This window comes from Dendronephthya gigantea, unplaced genomic scaffold (genome assembly GCF_004324835.1).
Source record: "Dendronephthya gigantea isolate DGI-Jeju-01 unplaced genomic scaffold, DenGig_1.0 000001F, whole genome shotgun sequence".
Taxonomy (NCBI): Eukaryota; Metazoa; Cnidaria; class Anthozoa; order Malacalcyonacea; family Nephtheidae; genus Dendronephthya; species Dendronephthya gigantea.
This window is the reverse complement of record NW_021163011.1, coordinates 4,278,358-4,304,170: the sequence shown is the minus strand read 5'-3', so window position 1 is coordinate 4,304,170 and position 25,813 is coordinate 4,278,358. Positions and strand designations below refer to the sequence as shown.

The window sequence follows — 25,813 nt, the reverse complement described above, 5'->3', positions numbered from 1 at the left end:
TTCTTCTCTTGTTCACACGTTTTACACATTTCGGTTAACGAAATTGACCACGTACGGCCTGAGGTTAGCTGTATATGCACGGAATCCACGCATAAAAAAATTAAAGTCAAAACCGATCATTACTATACAAAGTGAATATCTTTTCATATGGGGACTTCGAAAACAGACGTTTGCTTTTGAGGGCACATACATGTATCGTTGTAAACAATGCAGTGATTTTTGTTTCCCATTATTTCTTTTCCTTCTATATATAGTTATACCTTCGTGCGTGTATATTGCGTATATTCCTCGTATCTTTATTCATTCTGCTTTGTTGTTGAAAAGCAGATGCGGGCGAACATTTTTTAATTGACTTTCGTCATAAGTATTCAGTATGACGTTTTAGCCCTTGCAAGCTAGGATTAGCACTTTCTAGATGTCTGTCTGTTTGTATGTTTACTTTAAAGATATGTAGCTGTTGTTGTTCATATTTTTTTATTTTCCTCCTCTATTTACCACATATTTGTAATTTTTATATTAGTGCCGTGGGCGAACTCCTTTTTATGGATTCCTTTTTTTGGATTCTATGACTTGATAATATAGCCATGCAAACGTATATGACTGCGCCACGCACGCAAAGCCGGTTTTTCATTTGACGTCTCCTGAGTGCATTCCACTCAAGACAAGGGCATCAGAACACGCAATGTAAATGTAATGTCAGCCAAAAGTTATTTATGTTTCTTTATATATTGATATGTGCATATTTATAATATTCGAACAAAGTAATATAATACATCTTTAGTATACTATTCTCTATACATTAAGATTAAATATACATCCTCATCATATACTGTCTCATAAATTTTCTACATAATTCTTTAATATTCATTCACACAAGCTCTCTTTGAGTTTCTGCATGGGTATATTTTGTGTCTATCGATGAGGGACTGCATATACTTGATCACCTCCCATTTCAGCGGCAACTTTTTTCAACCGACAAAAACCCATAAAATCTCAGCACTACAGGCATCAGTACTTTATATTGTTGCTTGCTGTTTACTTTTTTATTATCATCTTTTCTTGAAAATGCTCTTCATGTTTTTTCTCGATAATTTCCACCCATTGGAATTAAATTGTTACGGGTGTAGTGTTCATCTTTGCTATGAAACCTATTTCATATTGGAACGATTTTTACTGAATGAAGATTGAAGAATATGACACAAATTCCAATTATAGTTAACATTTCTTATAAAGTTATTGACTATTTTCAATAAATATGATATCTAGGACGTGGACATATTTCCCTACTTGGCGTAATTCTACCTTGAACGTTTCTTTTCTATCGCCTTATTGTCCTGGGTTTTCGAAAAGAAGGTCGAGTAATCGTCCACCTTAATTCCGGCAACCTAAACATGCTCCACTCGACTGTTTCTGTATGTCTGTCTTTCCCGAAAGCAATTGTAATGGTGAAGAGGTGAAGGCTCTACCCAATGCTACTAAGTGATGAGTGTTGAGGTACGATAGGCGCAAAGAGACCCGGATGTAGGGGATGAATGGATTTCATGGATGGATGGATCATTTGACTGCTTATTACAGAAGAACCAGGAAATGTGAACATGGAATCTTGACTGCTGATGTAGTGATTTGAACTAATAGTTATTCCCCCATCTTGTTTTCCATCCTCCTGTTTTATATCACTGTGTTTCTTGCTCTTTTTCGTTTTGGATGAAACCTTTCTATTTCTTGTTTGTATTCCATCTTTCTTCATCGATAACGGTCTGTTGACCTGCAACAATGTAATACGTGGACTTGTCAGATTTAGTGGCACCATTTTACAACATCAGTTTGATAACAATTAACAGATGGAAACTAATGATATCAATATATGCTGCTGGGAATCTACATAGTATACATTTTAAAATCAATTGGCAGAGTTTTACACGGAAAAGAATTTTAGTTGTAAAAGAAACTATCTTACTCCAACACATGTTATCAGCGTATATGAACATATAATATACCTAAAAGTTCGATTTTTCTTATAGTAAATAATTCAGTTCAGAAATGTAGTGAGAGATTATTCAATAGCAAACTCAAACGGATGCGCACTCCCCCTTCTACCATCACCAATGAGCAAAATGTCGAAAGAATCAGTTTAGAATCATAGTTTAACTCAGAAAAGCGGAAGGAGTTACAAGCCTCATTTGCATGCACATTTTCTGTTATCTTTCTCCTTCATGCCAAGAGGCACAATCATGCTTTGAATTTGATATATCTCCATAAATGTGCATATTAAATCCTGTAGCTAAATCTTGCATACACGTGCCGAGCGGATCCATGGAAAACTTACATATATATTAACCGATTTTTTTTCTGTAAACCTTTCAAGCTATCTTTCCTGAGCAAGGAATCTTGTACATATAGTAATTTACTGTATATGTATAGTGCCTAAAAAGGATACCTTGTATATCTGGCTGCAAAATATCTTTGTACTAATACCCGTGACAAAAATATAGGCCCTACTTAATGTGAAGGATTATATAAAACCTTTTGAACTTCAGAAATATACTAGGTTTACCTGAAGCAAGATATGAGAATGTTTGAGTAGTATAATCTAAGTGCTGTAACATCAGCTTAAAGCAGGTGAACAACATGCCAACAGCTATATATGTAGGCAAGTATATCAATATATATTATTGTAATGAAAATAGTCAGTTGCACGATATAATGGCAAGAGTACACACAGCAACAACACGTGCTCACTCCAAGGTGATACTCTAGGCAAAATTAACAACTCATTGAATATTAATCTTAGATTTGAATAAGAAAGAAAAGTTCATAATATCCGTTGATGTTTATGAATATATACTGTCTGTTAGCTTCTTTCTTTATTGTGTATTAAATAAATGATTTTCATTTCTTTAAATTGGTTGTTATCATGTCTATGTTTAAGTTGGGCTAAGGATAGTATAGTATAGATGAAAGACTTCGGGAACTATAGACAATCATATATAAATCAATTTGTGCATGAATGTTCAAAAATTTGCTGGATGAAACATTGGACCGAGTTTCAATGCTTGCATGCATGTACTTTCCTGACTTAATGCACGACTTGAAACACTATCCTATACCAAGCTCTTTGCCTTTATACAATTATACTTGCATTTGTGCATTAAATTTTTACTGAACTCGAACATCAGTTCCATTTATAGAATTCAAAAGCACAACATTTGTATAATCCGGTTCTTTGTTGGCGGGTATACAACGTACATGTGCCTAAAATCAGACGACAATTCTTTTCCATCGTTTAGAGTGAAGTTCTTTCTAACATTGCTTTGAACATAGAGACTTTTATCATGTGCCGTAATTGTGTAAATTGTAGCATTTATGTTTTAATTAAGATCCAAACGAGTTCGTGCTAAATTCAATAGACGCTAATCTTACAGTCGGGTTGAATGTAAATTACAGGGTAGGAAAAATAAAAATATCCGTTTTTATAAGTGGGCATTTTATCGCTTTGAATAGTGTCTGGCGACTTAGCGCTTCGGTTCCCACTTTTACCTTATGAAAAATCCCAAGGGCAAGGCCAATAAAATATAATCCCTTTATACTGCGTTTTCATTTAATTTCAGGGTGAAAAACGACGTTTTGTATGACCTATTAGTGAGTAAATCTTAAATTGCTCTCCTCGGAAAGAATTTGAAGTATCGCAGCTCATGAATTTAATTGTTCATGGTATCTGGTTATCTTGGGAATCATTTTATATCAATATTGTCTAGGCTGTATGATTTCTTGTCTATTATTACACGCGTAATCAAAAATATCTATGTTAACTGAATCTTGCACGGTCCTGATTGTCTTTCATAGACTTGGGTAATATAGCTATACAGTTAAGTCATATACGAAATCCGAGGAGCCGTTTAGTCTGACCCCATACAGATTCTTTCGTTTAATGTCTCGTTCGTCAGAATGGAACTGTTTTATTTACGTGGTAACAACAACAGTATGTCATTAAACGAAAATTGCTGCCCTACTGAGATTAATTGCTAGCCTTTTGTATTTCGCCTCGAGTTATACTCTCTTAAAGTGATCATGGCAGATGGTGTGTGATCTTTGATGGACTTTAAATATTCGACAAAGCTGATGTTGCTCGTTTAGTACACACACTCAACCCAAAGCACATTATTTATCATTATTTTTATGACTCTTTGTTCGAACAATGCATGCATCTTATGAAAAGATCATTTCTCTGCCATTTGCGTGCTCAGCCATATACTATACAGCCTCTATGCATATTAATGTCCATCTTCTTTGTCCACCGCAACATTTTCTATCAATGACACTTTTAAATCACGCTGGTAAATATGGCTCAATCCGTGCAAGTACCCTAGACTTACCGCATGCAGTTTCCAATATAATCCACAAGCGTTGCACACTGGTTCACCGTTGGCGTTTCGTCGCCATAATGTTGTCTGTGTCGTGCCACAATTTGCGCAACTTGTTCCCGCACGGCGTGCGGCCGACTGGCAAAGAAAAAAGCACCAACCATTAGCAAAATAATGTCATAAAGAAGTTTTTTAATTCTTCCTCATACTTGGCAAGTACAATACATGTTTATCAGCAACATGCAAATCGATATTTCACGGGCACGATATATTCATTTAAATCCTGCCGCTTTGAAAAAACAGAACCACAAGCCAGGCATAACATTTTTTCAACTGGCAAAAAAAATTAAGTTGATAAACTATTCAAGAACAAGAAGAGTGTGAAAAATTGAAAATGATTTCAAACTAAAGAAATTTATGCTAAAAAACTGATTTGAAATTACAGCATGGTTGCATGAAAATTTACTGCACTACAATAACATTTTGTAGAATTTAATACTGATCGAGACAGAGATTCACATTCAGAGACATTTTTGGATTAAATTCCATTCGAGAATTGATAGTATCGAGTAGTAGACCTTTAGGGTAATTCTGAATATATTAAAAGTATGCCTCCTTTTTTTACTACAATGAAAATAAAGGCATTTGAAAAGAGATTTAAAACACTTATAGGGAGAATTTCCAAGCAACAATTTTCTGTTCCATCGTTGGATATCAATAAAAAGTTTTTATAGGTGGTATGCACTGCAGACTATTATGCTAGCTGATACGTGATGCAAACAGAAAAAACCAAATCCATGATAAAGTGAAATAGCCTGATAAAAGATTCGAATCCGATGGTCGCAAATTAAGATAGAAAGTTGAGATGAGAATAGTGGTTGATAACGTTGTTTGAAAACAATTGTTGTAAAAATTATTGAAAATAGAAGTTTTCAACCCCTTCGCCCAAACGATATCATACTTTATACACTTGCACTTCCAAGCACATAGAAAATAAACGCGCATTGTATTACACTAGGACATGCAAGTGGAAGATATATATAAATATATATACATACAAGTCTTCGTTTTGGTTTAATAAGCGGTCTGTTTGAGCCATTCATTTTGTGATATAGGCCACAAGCATTGCAGAGGTAATGGCCGCTTCCATCTCGACGCCACAACGGAGTTGAAGTAGCTCCACAATTGATGCATTCCCGACCCTCCACTAAAAAACAAAACGCTCATCTTAACCGAAGATACATTAGCGAACTTTATTCAAAATATTTGAGCAATAAACACTTACAAAATACATCTTTACCGAGTTGATAATAATATGTAAACACACATCAATGTATCTTTTAGGCTTTAAAAATTTAGTGGCAAAATCAAGCAAGCGTGGAAATTACTGTTGGGTATCTTTTGTATTCTTGGGGCGCAAAATGAGCAAATATTTATACTCCCATGCCCTTATTATATTGAGACGTTTTGAAACAAACAAATGCAAGCTACATGTGGCTTGAAATCCAATTTCCGCACGCTTGTGTGAACACTATAAGGGCCTTTAGGTGACATCCCCATTCACTAATTCAAAACCTATAGCCGTTTCGACAAATTAATTTTTGCAATGCAAACAAACGGCAAACAAACGGCATGCTAACGTCAGTTTACGTGATGAGACGATTTCAAAGTGTGAATTCAAAAATCACGGCTCATAATTTCGAGACTAACAGTTTGCCGTACAGTTCGATTGTTGAGGTGTTAGGCGAACTCAAACTCGAATTAAACACACACCGGAATTCTCAATTATGTTAGTGTCATATGTTATATTAAAGTTGCCGAATCTTTTCAATAAAGTTGCAAGAGCGTGTTAACCTTAAATATACCTTAGATGTATAATAAATTGTAGGTAATACCTTGTGGTGCGTAAGCGGAGTCTGGTCGTGATCCTGAAAATTGCATGCCAGCTTTTATTAAGGATTTCTCATCAGCGTAGCCGTAAGGTTCGAGGATTGATTTGACAGAACTGTCTTGAATTAAATCTTTCGGTGGCGTTGGTGGGAATGCAAATATAGGATGTCCCAATGATGAGCTACCTTGGCTAACTTGTGCCGGCGAGGAAACTGCGACAGAACTTCGATGCGTTTGTGGAAATGGCGGACACCAGACGGAAGGCGGTGTTGCTACAGAACAACCATAGTTCGACGATTTACTTTCAATCCACTGTATAGGGGTGTGAAAATGATGTGGACGGCATACTTGGTTTGAAGGAACACGAGCGGTTGGTAGGAATACTCTACTACAACTACCAGGCTGAGTTGGAACTTGCGATTGTGGATCTGGGAAAGCAGTTGGACCATGGGCAGTCATTTGACACATTGTTGGCCGGTAAGGATGCGCTCTAGCGCCTGGAGGATATGGCCATGAGTTACTAGCATTGCCTGAACTATCTAGGTGATGAAAAAACACATCGACCTCATCCGGTGGAAGCAGTTGAGAGGGTTCGATGAGATTTAAGTTGGATGACGGGGTCGGAACTATACTTGAACAACTTCCAGGCAGCGTCTGTTGCATTTTGTAATGGCTATTACTGCTTTGAGTATCACTTGTTGTTGTTCTTACTTCGCTCGTGTTGGCCATGAACTAGAATTGAAATCTGTATGACAGCAGTCTTTATATACAACTGTGAAGTGTACCACCCTGAGAAACACCTCGAGACAACCCGTTGCTTGTTGATCGTGTGACCTGAAAATAGAACAGAGAAAATCTGTTCCGTTTGAATAATTCTGGTGAATAACAATAGCTTTGTATAACGTCTATACACGCACTATACTTAGTGTATGTGTGTGGTATTACTCCAAGAAGAGGCGGAAATACGCCTGCTAGCCATGCACTCGTTGAAATTAAACTAACAAAGCTAATAGCTAAGGCTTATCTACGCGCTTCTAATCTCCTTGTATAATCATTACCATTTCACACTTTCACACGTTGTTATATCTGCGCTGTACTTTGGCGCAGAAATTTTCATAACGATCTAACATGCATACGACAAGCGATAACGTCGAGTAATATTGTGGTTGAAATGCGACGATCAAGCTGAACGATACAGTCAGTCAACTTATCTTTTTTCTAGCTAAATACTAAGAAAATTATTTAAGAATAAATAAAACGAACCACAACGTTTGCTAGGCCAAGAACGAGATGCGATATAGTCAAGTGGCTTCGTTAGTTTAGAGAGAAACGGTTAGTAGGACAGCAGTGAAGAACTTCAGTCAGAACCTCTCAACGTGATGTCTTCTGAGTGACTGAACTTACAAAACTTGTCAGGAAAAAATGAACGCTGCTCGAGTAGTTTTGGGCGCCATGAAACCTGGCCTTGGCCGTCACGCCGTCTGCAGAGCCAATCAAATTGCGGCTTCCTTTGTCGATTTGACGTTTACGGAATGCACTTCACTTGCCCTGACAGCTTATTGGATACCCTGGCCAAACAAATAAACAATTCATTTAAGAAATATCTGTCAGTCAGATTTCCAACGTAATGCGTTTTCATTCAAGAGAACTCGAATTTGTATAAGTTGCGTTACAACCCAACTAGAACAAAGAGATAATCAAAACTCTTTCAATGCATATAATGCCCTGACGAAAATCTCCTTAAACATAAACTTAATATATATTCATGATCTGGTGTAAAATTAAACCTAAGATCACGGTCGAATTTTTGTCCGCCATCTGATGTTGATGAGCTAATGTTTGCGTTTCTTATCGGGAGTTTGCAAGCACTAATGAAAATATAATATTTGCAAAAACAAAGTTATATGCAATTCCCATATTTCATATGGTTTAGGAATCGTGTATTGATAGCGTGATTGTATTGTTTCGGGAAATATTTTGTGTGCGAAGCAGAGAGTGAAAAATAAACGCGCACAGGCGTTGTGTGTGGAATATGGCTTTCTAGGTAATTCCACAAGCATATCAATATAAAAACATCGTTTGAGTGCGATTCTTTAAGACCCTTGAACACACAGGTATTGTATTATTAGTTTTTGAGTTTCATAGCGAAACAAGTGTTGCGATGAAAAAGGTAAAAGAAAACATTTCGTGATTGGCTCTCGTTGTTTTAGTCATATGGCGTGAAAACAGGACCAGGTGGACGCGCTATTGCTTGAAACTGTGTGGGCTATGTAATTCCCTTCGGGAAGCGATAAGAAACGAACTTGTCTTGGAGATCTTATCCGCCTATCTTTTCGTGGCGTTATCTTAAAAACAACGAGACTTGTCGTTCAAGAGAATGAGCTATCCATCCTAATATAATATACATACCGGTAACAAAAGACCTTCCCTGTCTTTTGCAGTTGCCTGTGTTTTTGAAAGAACGCGCACGATTGCGAAAATCACTGCGCCAACAGATCGCGTGCGTAACTATAAGTTCGAACTGTAGAAAAGTGAAGTGTGCAAGGCAGTGTTAGACAAAGCATTATCGAATTGATCAGATAAACACGCAAACGTATATTGGAAGCGTCCACTTTCACGAAAATGCAATTAATGGTGATCCATAAAAGCTTGAAATACACTTTTTCCTAGTGTTTTAACTCTTTATCTGTCGCCCGTTCGTTCGAGATATCAGCGATGTATAAATTTTGGATCTGCGGTGGCGAAAACTGTTTCCTCAAAACCTATTGACAGAAGTCTATGGAAGCCTCAAACAATGAGCGCGCCCGTCCTTGCTATATATATTGAGCGTTAGTTCTGGAATACGTGCATGGAGAGCGCGCCATCTTTTAATACGCGCATGATATACTTGATGCAGAACGCAAATTTTCTGCTTTTTATAATATATATATGCATTATTATTGTTATTATTATCGTAGAACTAATTTAAGAGAAATTGCATTTCCGATTAAACCATGCTTCACATGCCCATCATGATTTTGTGCTAAATATTTATCCTCAAATATTGATCCAAGTCTAGGACCTAATTCTCAATTTAATCTTTTCCATGCAAACAAATATTCCAACGAATTAGAAAATATATCAACCGAATTTACACTCGCGCTTACTTTGTAAAATTATCTCAGGCCATGAATCATTAATATCGGCTCGTTAGTTTTTCTTTTTGAAATACCAATATGTGGACCTGTAAAATACTTTAAGAGATACGCAATCTTTGCTGGGCTGTGTGCGTTTATATATAGATTAGAAGGAGATTGAAAAATGCACCTGTTATCCCATTGTCTTCCCCTTCAATCGAAACGAAATAATAGAATGCTTGCAAAAAATTAATGGAGTAAAATCTTGCATGTTTACTTCATTTCTTTCTCCCATAACTACAAATACGCCCACAATTTTTGTTAGTATTCACTGTACAAAACTTTGCATGTAATTTCGATAGTTCTATAGTTTGTTGTGGTTTGTTAGCAGTATGCTCAGAGATATATACTGGATCTTTTGTATAATTCTTTCCAAGATGTCGAAAAGACCACGCGAAGTTTAAAAGCCATAATTCGATTGCTCATAAATCAGCAGATAAACTGCCTCTGATGTATAGATTGCAATGCAACTCTGCCCTAAAACGCATCCTATCTTTTCAAACGACTACGGGTAGAGATAAAATGTAAACAGAAGTGTGTATATTATAGTTTATCATCCGTCTTAAGCCTTGATAAATTGCGTTAGTGTTGAAATGTTCATAAATTACTTTAGGCAGCCCCCTTTGCTAGATATATCAATAAACGGCTGCGATGCGCTCAAAGAACACATTGGCAAACGGAGGAACACCACAATTTGGCTTCGTTTGGGTGTCCCTTATCTTCCCTTCTGCGTTCTCATGCTGTGCTCATAGAAAATACGATTTGAATAAAAAGATACCGCGACGGCCATGTACTCAAGTCAGTAAATGTATATATACTTCTTTATCATTGAATTACTTCATCCGGCTATATAATATCATTCAGTAGATACTATATCTGCCACGGATGAGAAGATGTTCTTATATATTCACTACGCCATAAATATATGCGGTGCGGTAAGCTAATTAATGAGACGTGTATTTATACACGAACTATATACGCGAATTTGAGGTGCTTGGATTAATTTTTACCAATATTTAGGCGTATATATTTTCGGCAAGCATACATCAGTATGTGTATGCATCACTTGAAACGATTTCATATCTTAAATAAAACGAAATAAGATATATATTTTCATGAAAATAAAATCAATTCAGCCGCGATAATTTCATTTTCAAACTCAAAACAATACAAAAATGGGATGAACTGAATTTCAAACATGCAGTGTTGGTTAATACTGGAAGTCGGTAAGACTACATTTCTTTATTAACGTTTTGTAAAATTTACACTTATAGCCATGAAAGGGTACATGAACTATACGTATTCTATTTTCGCGATTTAATAATATATTTGTGTGGCCCTGCTATATATTCAGCGTTTATATGTCAAGTGTATTTTATATAATTCATTTGTCGACACGCTTCCCGTGCACTTCAATCTGGTAGCAATATGGTTTCTGGAGATTGTCAAGAATGTACCATATAGCGCCAGTTATCCTGCAGCAGCCATATGGAAGACAAACTATTCATATATGTCCCTTTAATTGAAACGATACCTCTTAAACGATTTCTCAAAACGCGTCGTTATGACTATTGCCGGCGGAAAAACATTTTTACTTCGGGTGCTGTTTTTCGAACTTCATGCAGTTACCCGTATATTGTTTGGAGGAAAACAAGATGTGATTATATATAATTGAGAATAATAGAAACAAAACAGGAAGGCATGTTTTGTTGGAAAACAGAATTCCTGAGGTGGCGTGTGTCGTCGTAAATACTTCCTGACCAACTTAATTTGTGTATTTTCGTCCAGACATTGTTTTAAAACTGGAACAAGGACAAATGTGGGGGACAAGGAAATCGTATTAATTCAAATAGTTTCCTTCAGACTAGGAGATGAAATTGAACAATAGTTATTAAGTAATGTAATAAACGCTCATTTTTCATTTATTTACCTTGTTTTCGACTAGAACAACCTAAAGTCATTTATTTAATTTTATTAAGGTATCCTGGAGCGAATGTTTAGTCTTTTTGTTCATTCATTTCCCAAATATACATGCAGATATAAACGTTTTTCGTCATTTGCATCACGGTGCATGTTTAGATATGTCCCATCTGGCTTACAGCCGTTTCAAATTTTCTTATTTTGGGCTTCCCTAGACTGCATATATTTTGCCATCTGAGCAAACGGTTTTTCTTATCAGGTGCTTTTAGAAGATTACCTGACAACGTTAAGTATTTGCATTTTGCAGTTGAATTAGTTTTTTAGATTGGGCAGATAGCTCCCGCGCAACCTGAGATGGCCTTTTTATCTTTTAGGAACCGATAAAAACACAAAATGATGTGTTTTGTGGCTGTTCATGTTTAAACCCATTTTGTTGTCAAAAAACAGATCGCAACAGAAAATTGTACACAGTGCTGTTTGAAATCATATGATATTTTTGCTTTTGTACAAGTTGTACAAGCAATTATAATACTATAAGTGATGCAGATGGTGATTCTCACGACACAACGTATATCACAGGGGAAGAATACTCAATTCATATATGACACAAGTTCGACTATAACCGCGGCTAAGACTAAGTCTAAGTGAATTACAGATATTCAATAGGAATTTCGGCGATTATCTATGACATGAACTACTTTTCTACAAACACAGCACAATTCAAGATAGCCGTGATAGCTTTAAAGAGTCAATTCTTCTTGCAATAAATATTAATAGTCATGTACAGAAATATAAATAATTATATAGCAAGACGTAACAAAAGACGTATATATATATATATATATGTTGTCTATAGATGCAGTCGCGGTTTATTTATCTTTTTAACAATTCATAGATATATAAGAGTAGTACAGATATTAATTCATCGAAATTATAGACGTTTATCGGTTTTAACGATATAAGACATATAAACAACTCACATCTCACCCTTCTCGGCTTAACAACCACATTTGAATCGTAATAGCAATACACGCAGAAACATATATTATATTTGGTTCAACCTATAGTTTCTGAGCAGAGGTTTCTTAACAATATCTTCACAGCTATTCTCATACATATGTACACGACATGCAGAAACCAACACTAACTATATGATACACCATGACACGGTGTTCTTCAGCTGCATGCATTGCATCAGCAATGCGAAAATGATTCAATTTTGAACAACCAAACTAAGTGATTTTAATTTTAAAATATCCATAATTGACTATCTGCCTTATTCTAACCATCGATATGTATAACTTCTCCTTTCCAAATAAACGGTTGAATTTGTTTTTCCTGCCTATATAGCTGTTTACAAAAATCATTCGGAAGTCTCTCATGCATGATTAACGGCATGTATTCATATTTTATATACACAAAATAAATCTTAATAAAGCGCATTTGCATGCATGGTATAAACCCTTAGTTTACCATGCAAGATATATTATCCATTTATTTCGCCTACTGAATATGTATCTATCAACTTTTATCAGAGTATTTCATGCGCGCCAATTTTTTAAGATAATTTTATGCGTCTTTGCAAACTCTGCATGCATTCGCATGCAGATAAAAAAAGACAAACCAAACCAAGTTACGCATGGGATACAAAAAAGAGCGTCAATTTCTTTAACATAAATCAGTCTTCAGATTCCTTTGTGTCTATATATCATATAATTACAATGAATGGCCTATTTTATACACATCGTCTGATCGTTGAGAATCAGGCAATCCGCGAAACCCTTCAAATCTATATCGACATATATTATACATCTATATCTATACACCTGCATTCGCCCATTTTAACCTATCTGGTTCTTAAATTCATATAGCATGGTATAAAGCCATGCAGTGAATGCACGCATATTTGTTTATACTTATAGGGTCGACCATTTTAGAATCAGCTGAACAATCACGAGTGATTTATTTTGTTTTTACAAGTCGAATCTAAACACATTGAAATAGATGAACAATATGTACACGGGTGTTATTCTTCCCTGAAATGAATGTCCGTATGATTTAGTTTGAGTCTAAAACGATGTGGCCAACAATAAGTAGTCTCTGGAATATAGATGAAAAGCTCTTTAATAGTCGCGCACAATAAGATCATTCAAAACACATAGAGTTTTATCGTGGTAAAGTGTAAAAACACATTTAGGTTTCTGGTCATGTTTGGTTAAATCGAATAGATTTATTATCTTGTAGTTTTATGGATTATAAATTGTTTGTGAGCAGGTTTCTGAATTTAAGATTACGCTAAAAAAGAGAAAGCTGTTTAACTGAAGAGACTACATGGCAGTGTGGCAGTGCAGCGAAAATGTATAATCTTTCTCATATCATTAAAAATTCATGGTGAAAACACAGAGGAAACCGGGCACCAGCGCGGTATCCCTGTCTTGCTATCACGGTAATAAATGTCCTTGGACTAACTCAACTTTGCCGTTGAGTTCATATTTACAGGTAGGACTAATGGATTTGAAACAAACCCATAAGAATATAGACAAGTTTGACGTGAAAAACAGAACTAAAACGTAGAAGTCACCAGGATATTGCACAAAAATAATACATACATATAATGATGATACAGATCTTTATAATTTGCGCAATGAAATTGGACCGGGGAGTATAGACTGTATATGTTGCTCATAATTATTGACATTATACATACTTTGGTGTCTGAATTGGAACTCATATTGTCTGATGTTCAGCTGAGAAGTAGTAATTTGTTATGCTTATTCGTGTTATACATTCCGCGTAGACAAAGAGATATATAGGAATCAATATGCGTAGACATGATACAGGGTACGCATGAAGACTTACGTGGTGGATGATTGTTTCACAGCTATAGTGATATGGTAAAGCAATGCTGGCAGTTTTCGACTTTATATAGAACGTTGCTTTTTCACTTCTGAATTACGGACTGCAAAATTGGGAATGGTAAATAATTCAAAATCCATTACCTAGCCATCATTCAATTATGGGCATGCATGCATGTCCTACGAATCCTATTATACTTTTGATGCCCATAAATACATCGAAAACATCAAATTATCACTCGCAATACGGAGCTCGTTCTTTCTACGTTTTCCTCTTCAAACGTTGCAATTAATTCGAAATACCAATATAGTCTATAGCTACATTATGGTGCGCAATCCAGTTTAGATAACTGAATTGCAATTTATCGCATCGTATCACTTCGCAAAAGCAATTAGAAGCCAAGGAACTCTCTATAACTTATTTCTAGTTGTACAAATCCATCACTTAAAATTCGGGTTTTTAAATAATGGCACACCAGACTGACCATCTCATCGCAACATATAATTGTGTGCGCGATTAATAATCATATATAGCCTACCGGTCAACAGACTTTTTGTATAGGTAAAACAATAAGCAAAATTCATTGGCTGGTTTATGCAAAACAGTTTAGGACTCAATAAACTGGTAATATCCACAATGTATTAGGCCAATTGCCGATTCAACTCTAGATGATTAATATATGTGAACCTTTGGCCCAATAAATATATTTACTGCATGCTTTCATTTATTATTGTGAGGAGAGATTGCGCATTAATACGTACGCCTCCACACAACTACAATGACATCGAATATGGGAAAACAGTCTCTTTATATGCCATAAAACTGCAAATCCTTTCTTTCACTGCACTGCACTGTTTGTCTTTGAGTTAAAAGTCTTACTTTAATTGCTACAAGATGCGCTCCAACAGGCAAGGGTATAAAGCACCATATCAACGCTAATAGAGAAATTATTTTGACAAGGTATAGATCTAGTAAAATTCTTTACTAAAATAAGCTAAAAAAATGCGTCTTATTCTGGTTGTTATACTCACATACCTGTTTCGAGGTATTTGCGCAAAATTATCAAATCGCCAAATTCTTCGCTAATACAAATATTTTGTTTTTCCAAATGTCAACCTTGAAGCGATGAACCGTTGAAGTTCGAACCCGGTCTATTTCCCACCAAAGAAGTCTCTAAGACTAAGAACCTATCAACAGGTCACGCTGTTAAAATGTGTTTGGTGGAGCCATATTAGGTTTCGAATGGACAGACATTGGCGCCCATTTAAAGCGGCGCACGTCAATTTTGTCTGTGGTTGAAAAAATTATGTTTATATCGCATAAAAGTCGTGAATGGAGCAATGTTTGCAAGACGTAATTTCATAACACAGCTGTATCTGCTTCAAAGCATTCCTAACCCAAGGACATTGGCCTTGAAAGTTTTTCTCGTGACACATAAAAACACAATTTGTCGGAATCACGAAATGTCAATCGTGTTCCTAATATACGAAATGTGTGCGGGTTGTGTGCAATTATCTACGAATCTAACAAGTTGACATTTGTCATCTATCGTCCATTTTTGCAATCGTTGTTTTAGATCAACAGTTGCTTGTGTTAACTGTTGCAATATTGATCATTTTACAGTTCGCGTGTTCATGTGAGTTAAATTAAGAAGTATATAATGGTATGTAGTCTTTAAAGCTCGCTCTCCGTGCACGAAACATATTTATAAACAGTTATTGGTATGTTTGTAATACGCTATTCAATGACGTCAAACTGTAGAAAAGGAAGTTTCAAGGGTTATCTAAGCATTCAACATGTTATGTCGTTCATTTCAAGACATTGCGCACAATATTTCCCCGTTCATTGTCTTGGCATTGAAACAATTGGGGAACTTATTAACTATAGACCATGTCATCTATGAAGATTTTATTGAAATAAAAAATTCTTAGAGGGTCAACTTGGCGACACCATGTCTGACTGCGGTATCTTTGAGTTACTCGTAGTCCGCAAGCCAGGTCGTAGGATACACTCGAATTCTGACAGGAGTACCAAAACGTGATATGAACGACATGGTTAGCTGTGGTAGAGCTAGGGCGCAGTTTATGCGGTGAAGTTGCGCGGCGCCACAAAGCTCCACCATCACTTGGGACATCTGCATGTTGTAACAATGCCCACGTCAGTCTTACGACTGACTGACTTTGATATTCATAATAATATTTACTTCTAGCCTTCCAAGTTGTCCTACTTATCAATCATTTTATCTAAAAATCGTTAATTGTATAATTATCACATTTATAATTCTGTGCGACTAGTTGCAAATCAGACCTACCGTGCTGACCTCAGTGAAGCAATATATCAGCGATTAACATAGAAATTTGCGGAAATTGTGTTGCTAACACACTGACGACCTTCTTGTGATACGTGTGATATAAATTGTCATATTAAAAAACATTATGAGGAAAGTGCATGTCCTTTGATGTGCCTGCAACAATTATACACCAAGAGAAGAACATGATTAGCATTCTCCTAATACCTTCTGTAACTTGAATAATTTTTTGTTTGTATTAGACTGTCTGTGTTGAGAAATGGAACACTGATTAGGCGTTAATGACTGTTTGCTCCAAAGACAAAATTTGAATAAATATTATCTTGTGTTTTATTGAACAAATCATTAAGCCGGTTATGATAATATGCAACATGTGAGTTTTACCCATTGCGACTTTATTTCGGGTGGTTTTTTTGCTGGTAATCTACACGTATATATAGATGTGTTATCAGTAACGTGTTGTCGCGTTCGCACATTAGTGAATTTAAACTGCACCGTTTATGATATGTATACACGCACAGCGCAATTTCCCCGCTGTTTTAAAGTACCTCTTCCGCTCACAGTTTGAATATATTCCTTATCTCAACTGCGCAATTTTTCAATAATTGCTTCACAAAGCTAACACTGTGGATGTTATTTAACACAAAGACTTCAGCTTATCATAACTCATTTATCTCAAACAGTCTGTATCATGTACCAACAAGACTAGCTACACTGACCATTGTTTGGTTATCGAAATAGATTAGGACATAAGCTGTTACAAACTGTTGCAGAAACTATTCTGGGACCTCGGCCTGATATCACCATCGATCTATTTCGAAGCGAAGGTAAAATATTGAGTATATCAGTATATTTGTATACCCGATCTCGAGGTACTTAGCTTTCTTTTACAAATATAATTATTTCTACGCTAATAAATTTCTTAACATTATTGGCCATTGTGCAAGAATATTAACGTCTGCAGAAGAAGCTCACTTACATTCACGAAGTACGACCCAGTAAACCTAGCTATACCTGCGTCGGTAGAGCGCTTTCCTCAATCATATATACCTCAGTTTTAAGTTAAATTATTCAGGATCAAGCTCCTTCATGGAGTGGTTTTAATCCAACAACACGAGATACCGGATTCACTTAGTGCGCGTGGTCAGTTTTAAGAATACGATCGTCGTGCTACAGGGCAAAATTAGTGAATTATACTTTATCTTCTTATATTCTTTGCCTACGATTATCTGATAAACGCAAAGCAAAGAAACCTTTATCACGCGGTTATACTAAATAATGAGAGTAGCTATATATCTCTTGATATGCTTCATATGAGCCGAGTCGTAATGAAACATGTCAGTATATATACAACATTGCGACTGTAATCATGTGCTTGGTTTCATAATAAATTATTAGCAAGTATTCTGCTATCTGATTAGGCCAAGGCAAACAAATTAAAGATGTGTCTGCAATAAAAGTCAAATAAATGGGAACGTTTTAGCTTGTGGTTTTAATTCGTACTCCACGTGGTTAATCGACATATCCGTGCAAAGTTCGCGACATATTCCGAAGATTAGAAGAGCTTTATAATCGAACCTAACACCTTTAAAAGTGGCATTGAAGTGATATAATCTTAGTTTACACTTAAACACGGATTTTCCGTAGTGACCGACAAAACAAGACACTCTTTTAAAATTAGCAAATCTGGACTAATTAACACAAAAGCAATGAAGCAGCACCCCGCAATCGCGAAATCTTTACCTATCGTGTTAGTTTTTTCAACATATTGCTTACCTACAGCGATATTGAATGTCTCGTGCCACTCTACAATTCTCTCAGCACCCCAATATGTTTGTATATGATCCGGGTATACAGCCACTACTGTCAACTCTAATGTTACATTGTTTATACATTTTTCAACAGTGGCGACAGCTAGGCGCCTTCTCGCCCTCTGTATAAATTTGATCTTTTGTAGTGCTAGAGAATACTGAAAATAGAGTATGCATTAAAACAAATTTACAACGTTTTTCGCTGTATTTTGTAGACTGCCTGCTATTCACGTTGTCTCTACTTCGGCTTCACCTAATTGTGATACAAATTTCTACTAGACGCGTTTTGCTATCTAAAACCAGCATATTGTCATAGATTTTGTCAAGTGCTAGCAGCTGACTGCTACTATCATCTGCCCAAATAATGCGTGTAGTTCATTGATCTCTAATCATGCACAATTCCACATTTACAAAAATTCTTTATTGCTGACTTTGTTATGGCGAACAAATTTTCTAGCATTTGTTAAACGGTTTCTCACCTCTTTCCTAATCTTTGTGTTTTGAAAGTGAGCTGATAAACGTTTTGGGTGGCCTTTGACTTTAGGGCGGAACCACCTGACAAACCTCATTCCAGATCCCATTCTATTTAATTGCAAAAATCAGGCGGTCTGATTTCCGAAGTTTAAATAGGAACCAGAAGGAATTCTGCTGCATTATAGGCTCCTCTATGGCGAGCAGCGTAAACCTTACAATGCATTGATTTAAATCATGAAAAATGCCTGGTCGTGAAAAGTGAGTTAAAACGACACGTCATACTTGGAATTTTTCTTATCGTTTAATTAACTTCGTACTAATTTAGTTTTATCATCGCGTGCGCAAAGTCAACGAGCATGCGCAAGAACGTCTCGCCATCACACCAAGAAAAATATTTGGAGAAAACGGGTTATTTAATCCTTGATGAATGACACAACAGTTTTAGGATGACAAACTCAAGTTTTTTCAATACGCTTTTAATACACCCTTATATAGTCCTTAAATACATGTTGCCTTGTAGTTTGTATTGCTTTAATTTGCTTGCATGCCAAGCAGGTTAAATTTAGGTTAAGGCCAGGTAAAACAAATTCGCGTCATTCCGCCAAATGAAAAACAGCTGTACTGCCATTTGACAAGGCTTTCGTTTTCGCAACCATGTGAAATTCTAAACTTTGTAAAAAAAGCGTGGTGTGATCTGCGTTTCAGTATTTTGATCTTTGCCTCGGAGTCACGTGGGGAACAAAAAACACTACCGAAGTTTTCCGACGCACTCTGATGCTTCAATTTTTATCCGCTTTAACTTATAATTATTTCATCAATTTCTTCCTACAACTTGTTAAAAATGGGAATCCGCCTACCAAACTGAGAAGCTTTCAATAGTATTTTTTCTTTCATGCTTTATAGAATATATATCTACTTCCTATATTATGTGTATAAAAAGAGGACATATGCACGATAAGATTAAACGAGACGAGTAAAGCAGGGATATTAGCAATAAGAGTAATGATAACTTCTCGCTTGATTATACAAGGCTATATATCCCGAGGCCTAACTAACCTCCATCATTAAACAAGGAACAATGGATGTATACAAGTGTATATACAACAGATGGAAATGTTTTTACAAATTTACTCATGAACGTTTGCAGAGCTGTATGGATGTCGAGGAAATATGTAAATTTCATGATTATCACTGCTTTGATTGGCCGCTAGCTGTCTTGGATTGATCGGCGCAACCATAAGTGCAACTCGCTATACAATAGATGCAGAAACATCTTGCTAGTTGCCACCCAGAACGCGACGTGCAATATATACTCATATTGAAATCTATCGGCTAAGATAGCCCGACATGCAGTATATATATATGCCCGTAAACGCCGTTTATGTCTTATTTCCGCAGTCAAGGCCAAGTTTTATTATAGCTGTCATGCCTCTATTAACACTCAGATTTCGGTTGATATAATAAATGTAGGTGATGAAGACTGGGCAGAAATCTGTGATCTTGCAATAATACAACACCTGCAGATAACCCTGAAGCATGATAACGTGTTCAAATTCCAGTCTCAGTCGTAACTAAAATTGCTATAAGGAAAGAACAGCAGTGAAACAAGATTGTATAGCTACTTACAGAGATAGTATGCAATGTCATGACATGCCGTCTACAAGTGTTTAAAAAAATATAAAAGAAAAACTATAATTTTCTACTTTTCTGCACTTCAAATCTCGTTTGAGACACGCATGCATGTTATCCCGTGAATCTGTTTAACGGTGCTCTACTTCATCAGGCGCGAAATGTGTAAGAAGCTAGACTGAAAGAGACCAATCGAGGCATGTATATATAGTTTAATCAGTTTGAAATGGTCAAACCATGGTCATAGCTATATTCTAAAAGTAAAATTGAAATATTCAGTTCAGGAAAGCGGCATATTAATAACATATCGGCCTTTCGTGATATACGTACATTTAAAATTTTAGCACTGACGTTGGAACGAGACAGAGAGATCTACGTTGGTGTACAACTTCACTAGAATACACTGCTGTCGAAGCGCGTTTAAAAAGCAAAATATTTTGTGAAAGGAAAATTAAAAAAGCAATTATCTATCGGGTCAAAATTTCACACCATTAGGCGTTTTTCTTCTCATCCTTTTCCGTCATTAAAGCTTAATGTTCGCATTGCATTGTGGTTAACGTACATGCCGACATCTTTCTGTTTTGTTCAACTGAATCGATCTGATCGTTTTTGTCGGAAAGGAAGGCGATCCTGTCATCACCGTTTTATTAACGATTGTCTGTTTTTCAAAATTATATAACAATTTAACCTACATTTTGTTTGTTTATTAAATGCACGAAATCTTGCACAATTCCGACATATTGCACTGTTATTTAAGTTGCAAGTTTGTTTCTACAGATACTAGAGAGTGCTGAATACCTTATAGATAGGCAAAAAAATTTGGTAAGCAATACTTTTATATAAACATGCATGCGGAAAACGCTTATATACTTTAAGAGAAGCGCTATACACTTATTTTCTAGCTTCCATCTTGATTTGTTATCAGCTTGTCGAATGTCGACTGGCATATTGCTAAAGACTCCACATAAACAAAAAAGTTTTTAAAGCGTTAATGATTCGTCATGGATACAACTGATATTCTAGATCGGCGTTTTGCATTGATGTGCTGTGCCTTGGAACCGAGTGAAACAGCTTAAGTTAATTATACTGATAACATAGATATCGATACACTCTTGCGTGAATGTTGGGATTGCGCGTGCAAGATATTTGATCTGATCTTTAGAGTACGAAAGAATCTTGTCGATCAGATAAGTTTTCTTTGATACATGCAATAATAGTCTGAAAGGTCACACATATACCCTGCTCAAGGTGTCTTATCAGTCTTGATCGTTTGCTGAACAACTCTATGAAATACGCTACATTTGATGCTATCTAGATCCTTGTCGCTAAATCACGCTTGATTGCATGCACTCGTTGATAATACGAACAATTCACTTCTCTCTATAACACATATTTCGTACACAAAAAACGGCAATGAAGTATTCATACATGGTGTACGTTGTTAGATGTGCTTGTGATAATCGCAAAATTTCCTACCTCAACTTTCTTTCTCCATTCAACTTGTCTCCAGTTCCACTGTTTTCCAATGAGATCTTCAATTTATTTCAATTTTCAGAATTCTCTCAACACTCGGGAAAAAATATTTTTGGCCACTACGAGTGGTAAGACATATCGAAAGGAATGTTTTCATATAATATTGTCAAAAACGGTCCCCTTAAAACGGGTATCAGCTATTAACATGAACGAGCTGTGTAAACAGATTTATTTATAATTAATAGCACGATTAGTCAATATTTGTTAAAGAGACTAATGCATAGTGGAAATCTCGCACAATTTAATAACGCCGTTTGTCCCATGGTTCACGACCACACCCTCAAAGCACATTAAATATTCACGCGATAGACAATGAACAGCTTGGCGATGTCAGATTGGGATTTTCGTTATAGATCGATGTAGTCTTAACAGTGCATGGTTATACCCCATGTCACCCAACTCCTTACTGTATATTGTTAGCGAAAGAATGGACATAGATTGTGATTTTCACTGTTGGTTCTCGATAGCGAGTTTGGTTTGTCATACGGCACAGCTGGTTAGCAATAATGATAACGCGATTTGCGGTTGTGCCGCTAATTCATATTTTATAAACAGGTGCGTTTGCACATCTAATGAGCAGAGTTATTTGTCCCCAACAGCAAAGCAAAAACAAGACAAGCTTTGTTTAAAGTGACATTGAATAAATTTATGGCAACGGAGAAACACTTTTAGACATCCATTTATAAAGTTTTGCCAAATTCATTTAATACGTACGTCCTCGTAATTGCTATTATTCATCCGAATTTCAAAGGATTATGCGTTGAATAGCGGTCATAAAAATGATTTAGTATTATCTCATACAGGCATTATCCATATCTACCCATACAATAGAATATCGCGGTTCAATTTTATTACTCATTATACTTATCAGTAAAAGCGACAATATATTCTGTATCATTTGGGAATACCTCGTGTGTTACTAAACATGTTCTATAATCGCCATTTCTGGAACATGTGAAGCAAGTAATTATCCATAAGAATGCTGCACAGGCACTGCCCTTCCTCTTTGCTTAATTTAATACTCGCATTCGAAGGGAAATCTTTAGGAAGAAGCAATTAGCGTAATTAGAACGAAATATTTTTCTGCACTAACATGCGAACTAGAAAGTAATTACTTTATAATGAGTTATCATGTTGTTGTACAAAGTGAGGAAAAAGCGTCTTGTCGTGTTCAAAACCTATACGCAATGCCTCCCCTTGCGTTCGCGCGAGAACTAATTATTTCAGTGTCGCGGTTGATGTATTGCTAATCAATCATCGAACTGTTTAAATTCATGCGGTGAAAACATATTAAAACAGCAAGTTTTTCGCGACAGTTTATACGATGTCACCCACTCCCGTTAGTCCCGTAGCAGACTCCACGTTTGATTACCAACTTCATGTTTTGTCTAGGGTTCAGGATATCCATTATTGTTTTAAAATTGATGTATAATTTTTGGTTGATTAGAATCTTGAAACATTGACTCACATACGTCATCTATGTTTCACAGGCTTTCAGACTTACACTGTATATCAGTTTTTTATCATAAAGATAAAAGAATAGAATTAAAAGGCTGAAGCAAAACATAAATTATACATCAATTAGCCGCGAAGTGTTGGTGCAAATATAGTTTTGACTATGGGATCTTTGGACGGGTTTGAGCCTGTCTTTTACTTAGTAGGGGCTGATTACATGGCGTAATTTCAGTCTGGGCTAAGTTAGTTCAGTCCGGTTGGTCTGGATGAAACGTCAGCCCGGGCTTGTTATAAAATCCTAACAATAAAAGAATTTCAGTCCGCGGGCTAAGTTTCAGCCCTGGCTGGAATTTCAGCTCGATTTTAGCTACCCGAGTTGAAAATACATGAATAATGAGGCCCTTATATTGGCGAAACTACATGATATACAAACCGCATGAGCACTTTTATCGGTTCGATCGGGCAACATTAATTCAGTTTTCACACTTTATTTAGGGTCTTTGATCGTGCACACCACGAAGTTTCTCTGAAAAAATCGGAGTTCGGCTCGTCCTGAAAGAAAGAAGAGTGCAAATTCATAATCACTGATCACATATTCTATCTGGTATAGGGAAATATAATGTTGTCGCTGTTGAAGAAGTTTAATAGCAAGGATTAAAACCGTCGTTATATATTATGTTATTAGAAATTTTGCTTAAATGGAACAAAACGTATTGCGCATGATACACAAAAGAAGTAAATGGAGGCAACTGACTATTAAATTAAAAAAAATCTCAAAACTGCACTGCAATTAATGCTGGCCAATATAGGAGCCCCCACGAAGCATTGTGGTTTTCAGTCATTCGCTTTAGGAAACGCGGATGCCGGATTCATCGATTGTAACACAAACAACACTGTTTTAGGTGCAAACATATGAAATCGTGCCATCCAAACGTCTAATTATTGGTATTAGCAAACTTCATTCTAGGCAATACTGTAGAGAAAAGTAGACGAGTCTTTGGAACAAAGAGTTTTGAATTTCACAATACCCGGCACCATATAAACCTTTTAAAGAAGTGGCAATTACATTATGTTTATCAAAGGAGAAATGAGTCGGAATGACCCAGTAATTTTATGGTACTTAGACGTTTGTTGAACCGCGTGTACAATTCAGTGAGAAAATTTTCTTTTTTGATTTACAAAAATACATAAAGCAACAGACATAGCTATACATACATACATATAAAGATATCTGCCCTATAGCAGAAATATGGATTAAGTTTTTAGGGCATAATTGTCTTTAATTGAAACATAAGGCTTTCATAAACTGCATAAACTAAATCAGGATGTTTCCTCAAATCTAATTTTGTTTTTAATTGAACAAACGTGTTAAATATCCAGAAGTCACCTTGTCCAGATTTGTACTTTATATTGCGCGCTCTAGTGGGTGGCTCATGTTGATAGATTGCATGTTTGGCTTCATTGGGGTGCAATAAATTATTTCCATATGTTACAAACTGCTAAAAACGGGCATATTTCCTGAACTGCTGACTTGAGCGTCGAAGAATTTGCGGAATGCAATAGCATCGCCGATCTTAGCCTTCATTACAGGTAACTCTTTTTGACATCCAAACGGCAAATTCGCTAGTGGAAAATGGCGAAGATCAGTGGATCAGTGAACTCAGATAAGACTGGAACGCCAGCTCTGCGAAAAATTTGAAGCCAAGATGGCGGAATATGAAGCTTTTCTTGTAGGTATGATTCAGGCCCCGACGCGGAAATTTCGTAGGTAAAATGGCGGCAATTGCGGCAATTATGATTTTACCTTTGAAATTTCCGCGCCAGAGGCCTGGATCATACCTACAAGAAAGGCTTCATTTGGCTTCACTCATTAATGATGGAAAGTCAGAGAGCTAGCGTTCCAGTCTTATTTTGAGTCCACTGCTGTGTATAGAGAGGCACTGATATTGTTGTTGCTAATTCCTGCTTTAACATGAAAAATAGACTCAAGTTTTCGGTGCTTGAACTTTGTTTACGTGTTATGGCTAATTTTTTTTTAAATTCATTGGTGAAAATGAAAACGTCTAATTCACGCATGCACGCATGGACACTTTGCCTATTTAGATATAGCCAAAACATATATAGCCTGAGAGAAAAGAACGTGAAATATTTGGGGTGGTCCTAAGTTAAAAAATAGAGTCTGTGACGTGGTGACGTAATTTAGGGTGGGTATCTGAGGTGGAGAAGACATGCCGCTGACATTTCTGAGCTGCCGCCAATGTGGCGGTTACACATTTTTCAAAATTTTCTCACCGGCGTTAAATGTCGGGGAAACTTCAGTTCGATCCAAATCATGCTATTGCTGGAACCATGCTATCAACTTCACAACTTTGGACTGTATTATTTATTTATGTTAAACAA

General features: G+C 36.2%; 1 protein-coding gene across 8 annotated transcripts; it reads right to left on the bottom strand.

The window, feature by feature from the left end:
• Window positions 1-648: 648 nt before the first annotated feature.
• Window positions 649-23,687, bottom strand: LOC114525369 (GATA-binding factor 2-like). 8 transcript variants are annotated; one of them, XM_028546636.1, is made up of 7 exons: window positions 18,802-18,904; window positions 18,288-18,480; window positions 7,515-7,819; window positions 6,257-7,085; window positions 5,420-5,568; window positions 4,374-4,499; window positions 649-1,765 (listed from the first exon to the last, which is right to left on the bottom strand). In XM_028546636.1, the coding sequence occupies exons 4-7, from the start codon at window positions 6,978-6,980 to the stop codon at window positions 1,463-1,465; spliced, it is 1,302 nt and encodes a 433-aa protein (XP_028402437.1). In that variant the 5' UTR covers window positions 6,981-7,085; window positions 7,515-7,819; window positions 18,288-18,480; window positions 18,802-18,904; the 3' UTR covers window positions 649-1,462. The 8 variants fall into 8 exon arrangements, with proteins under 8 accessions (XP_028402437.1, XP_028402461.1, XP_028402483.1 ...); XM_028546660.1 differs by lacking the exons at window positions 18,288-18,480; window positions 18,802-18,904 and adding an exon at window positions 21,902-23,687; XM_028546682.1 differs by lacking the exons at window positions 7,515-7,819; window positions 18,288-18,480; window positions 18,802-18,904 and adding exons at window positions 14,207-14,306; window positions 15,239-15,386.
• Window positions 23,688-25,813: the final 2,126 nt, after the last annotated feature.

What these genes read in the sequence shown, in the direction of transcription:
- LOC114525369 (XM_028546660.1), bottom strand. Translation starts at nt 6,980, where the DNA reads ATGGCCAACACGAGCGAAGTAAGAACAACAACAAGTGATACTCAAAGC. An exon ending in TTAAACCAAAACGAAGACTT is followed by an intron (nt 4,500 to 5,419) that starts GTATGTATATAT and finishes TTTCTTTGCCAG; the next exon opens with TCGGCCGCACGCCGTGCGGG. An exon ending in TATATTGGAAACTGCATGCG is followed by an intron (nt 1,766 to 4,373) that starts GTAAGTCTAGGG and finishes ACATTGTTGCAG; the next exon opens with GTCAACAGACCGTTATCGAT.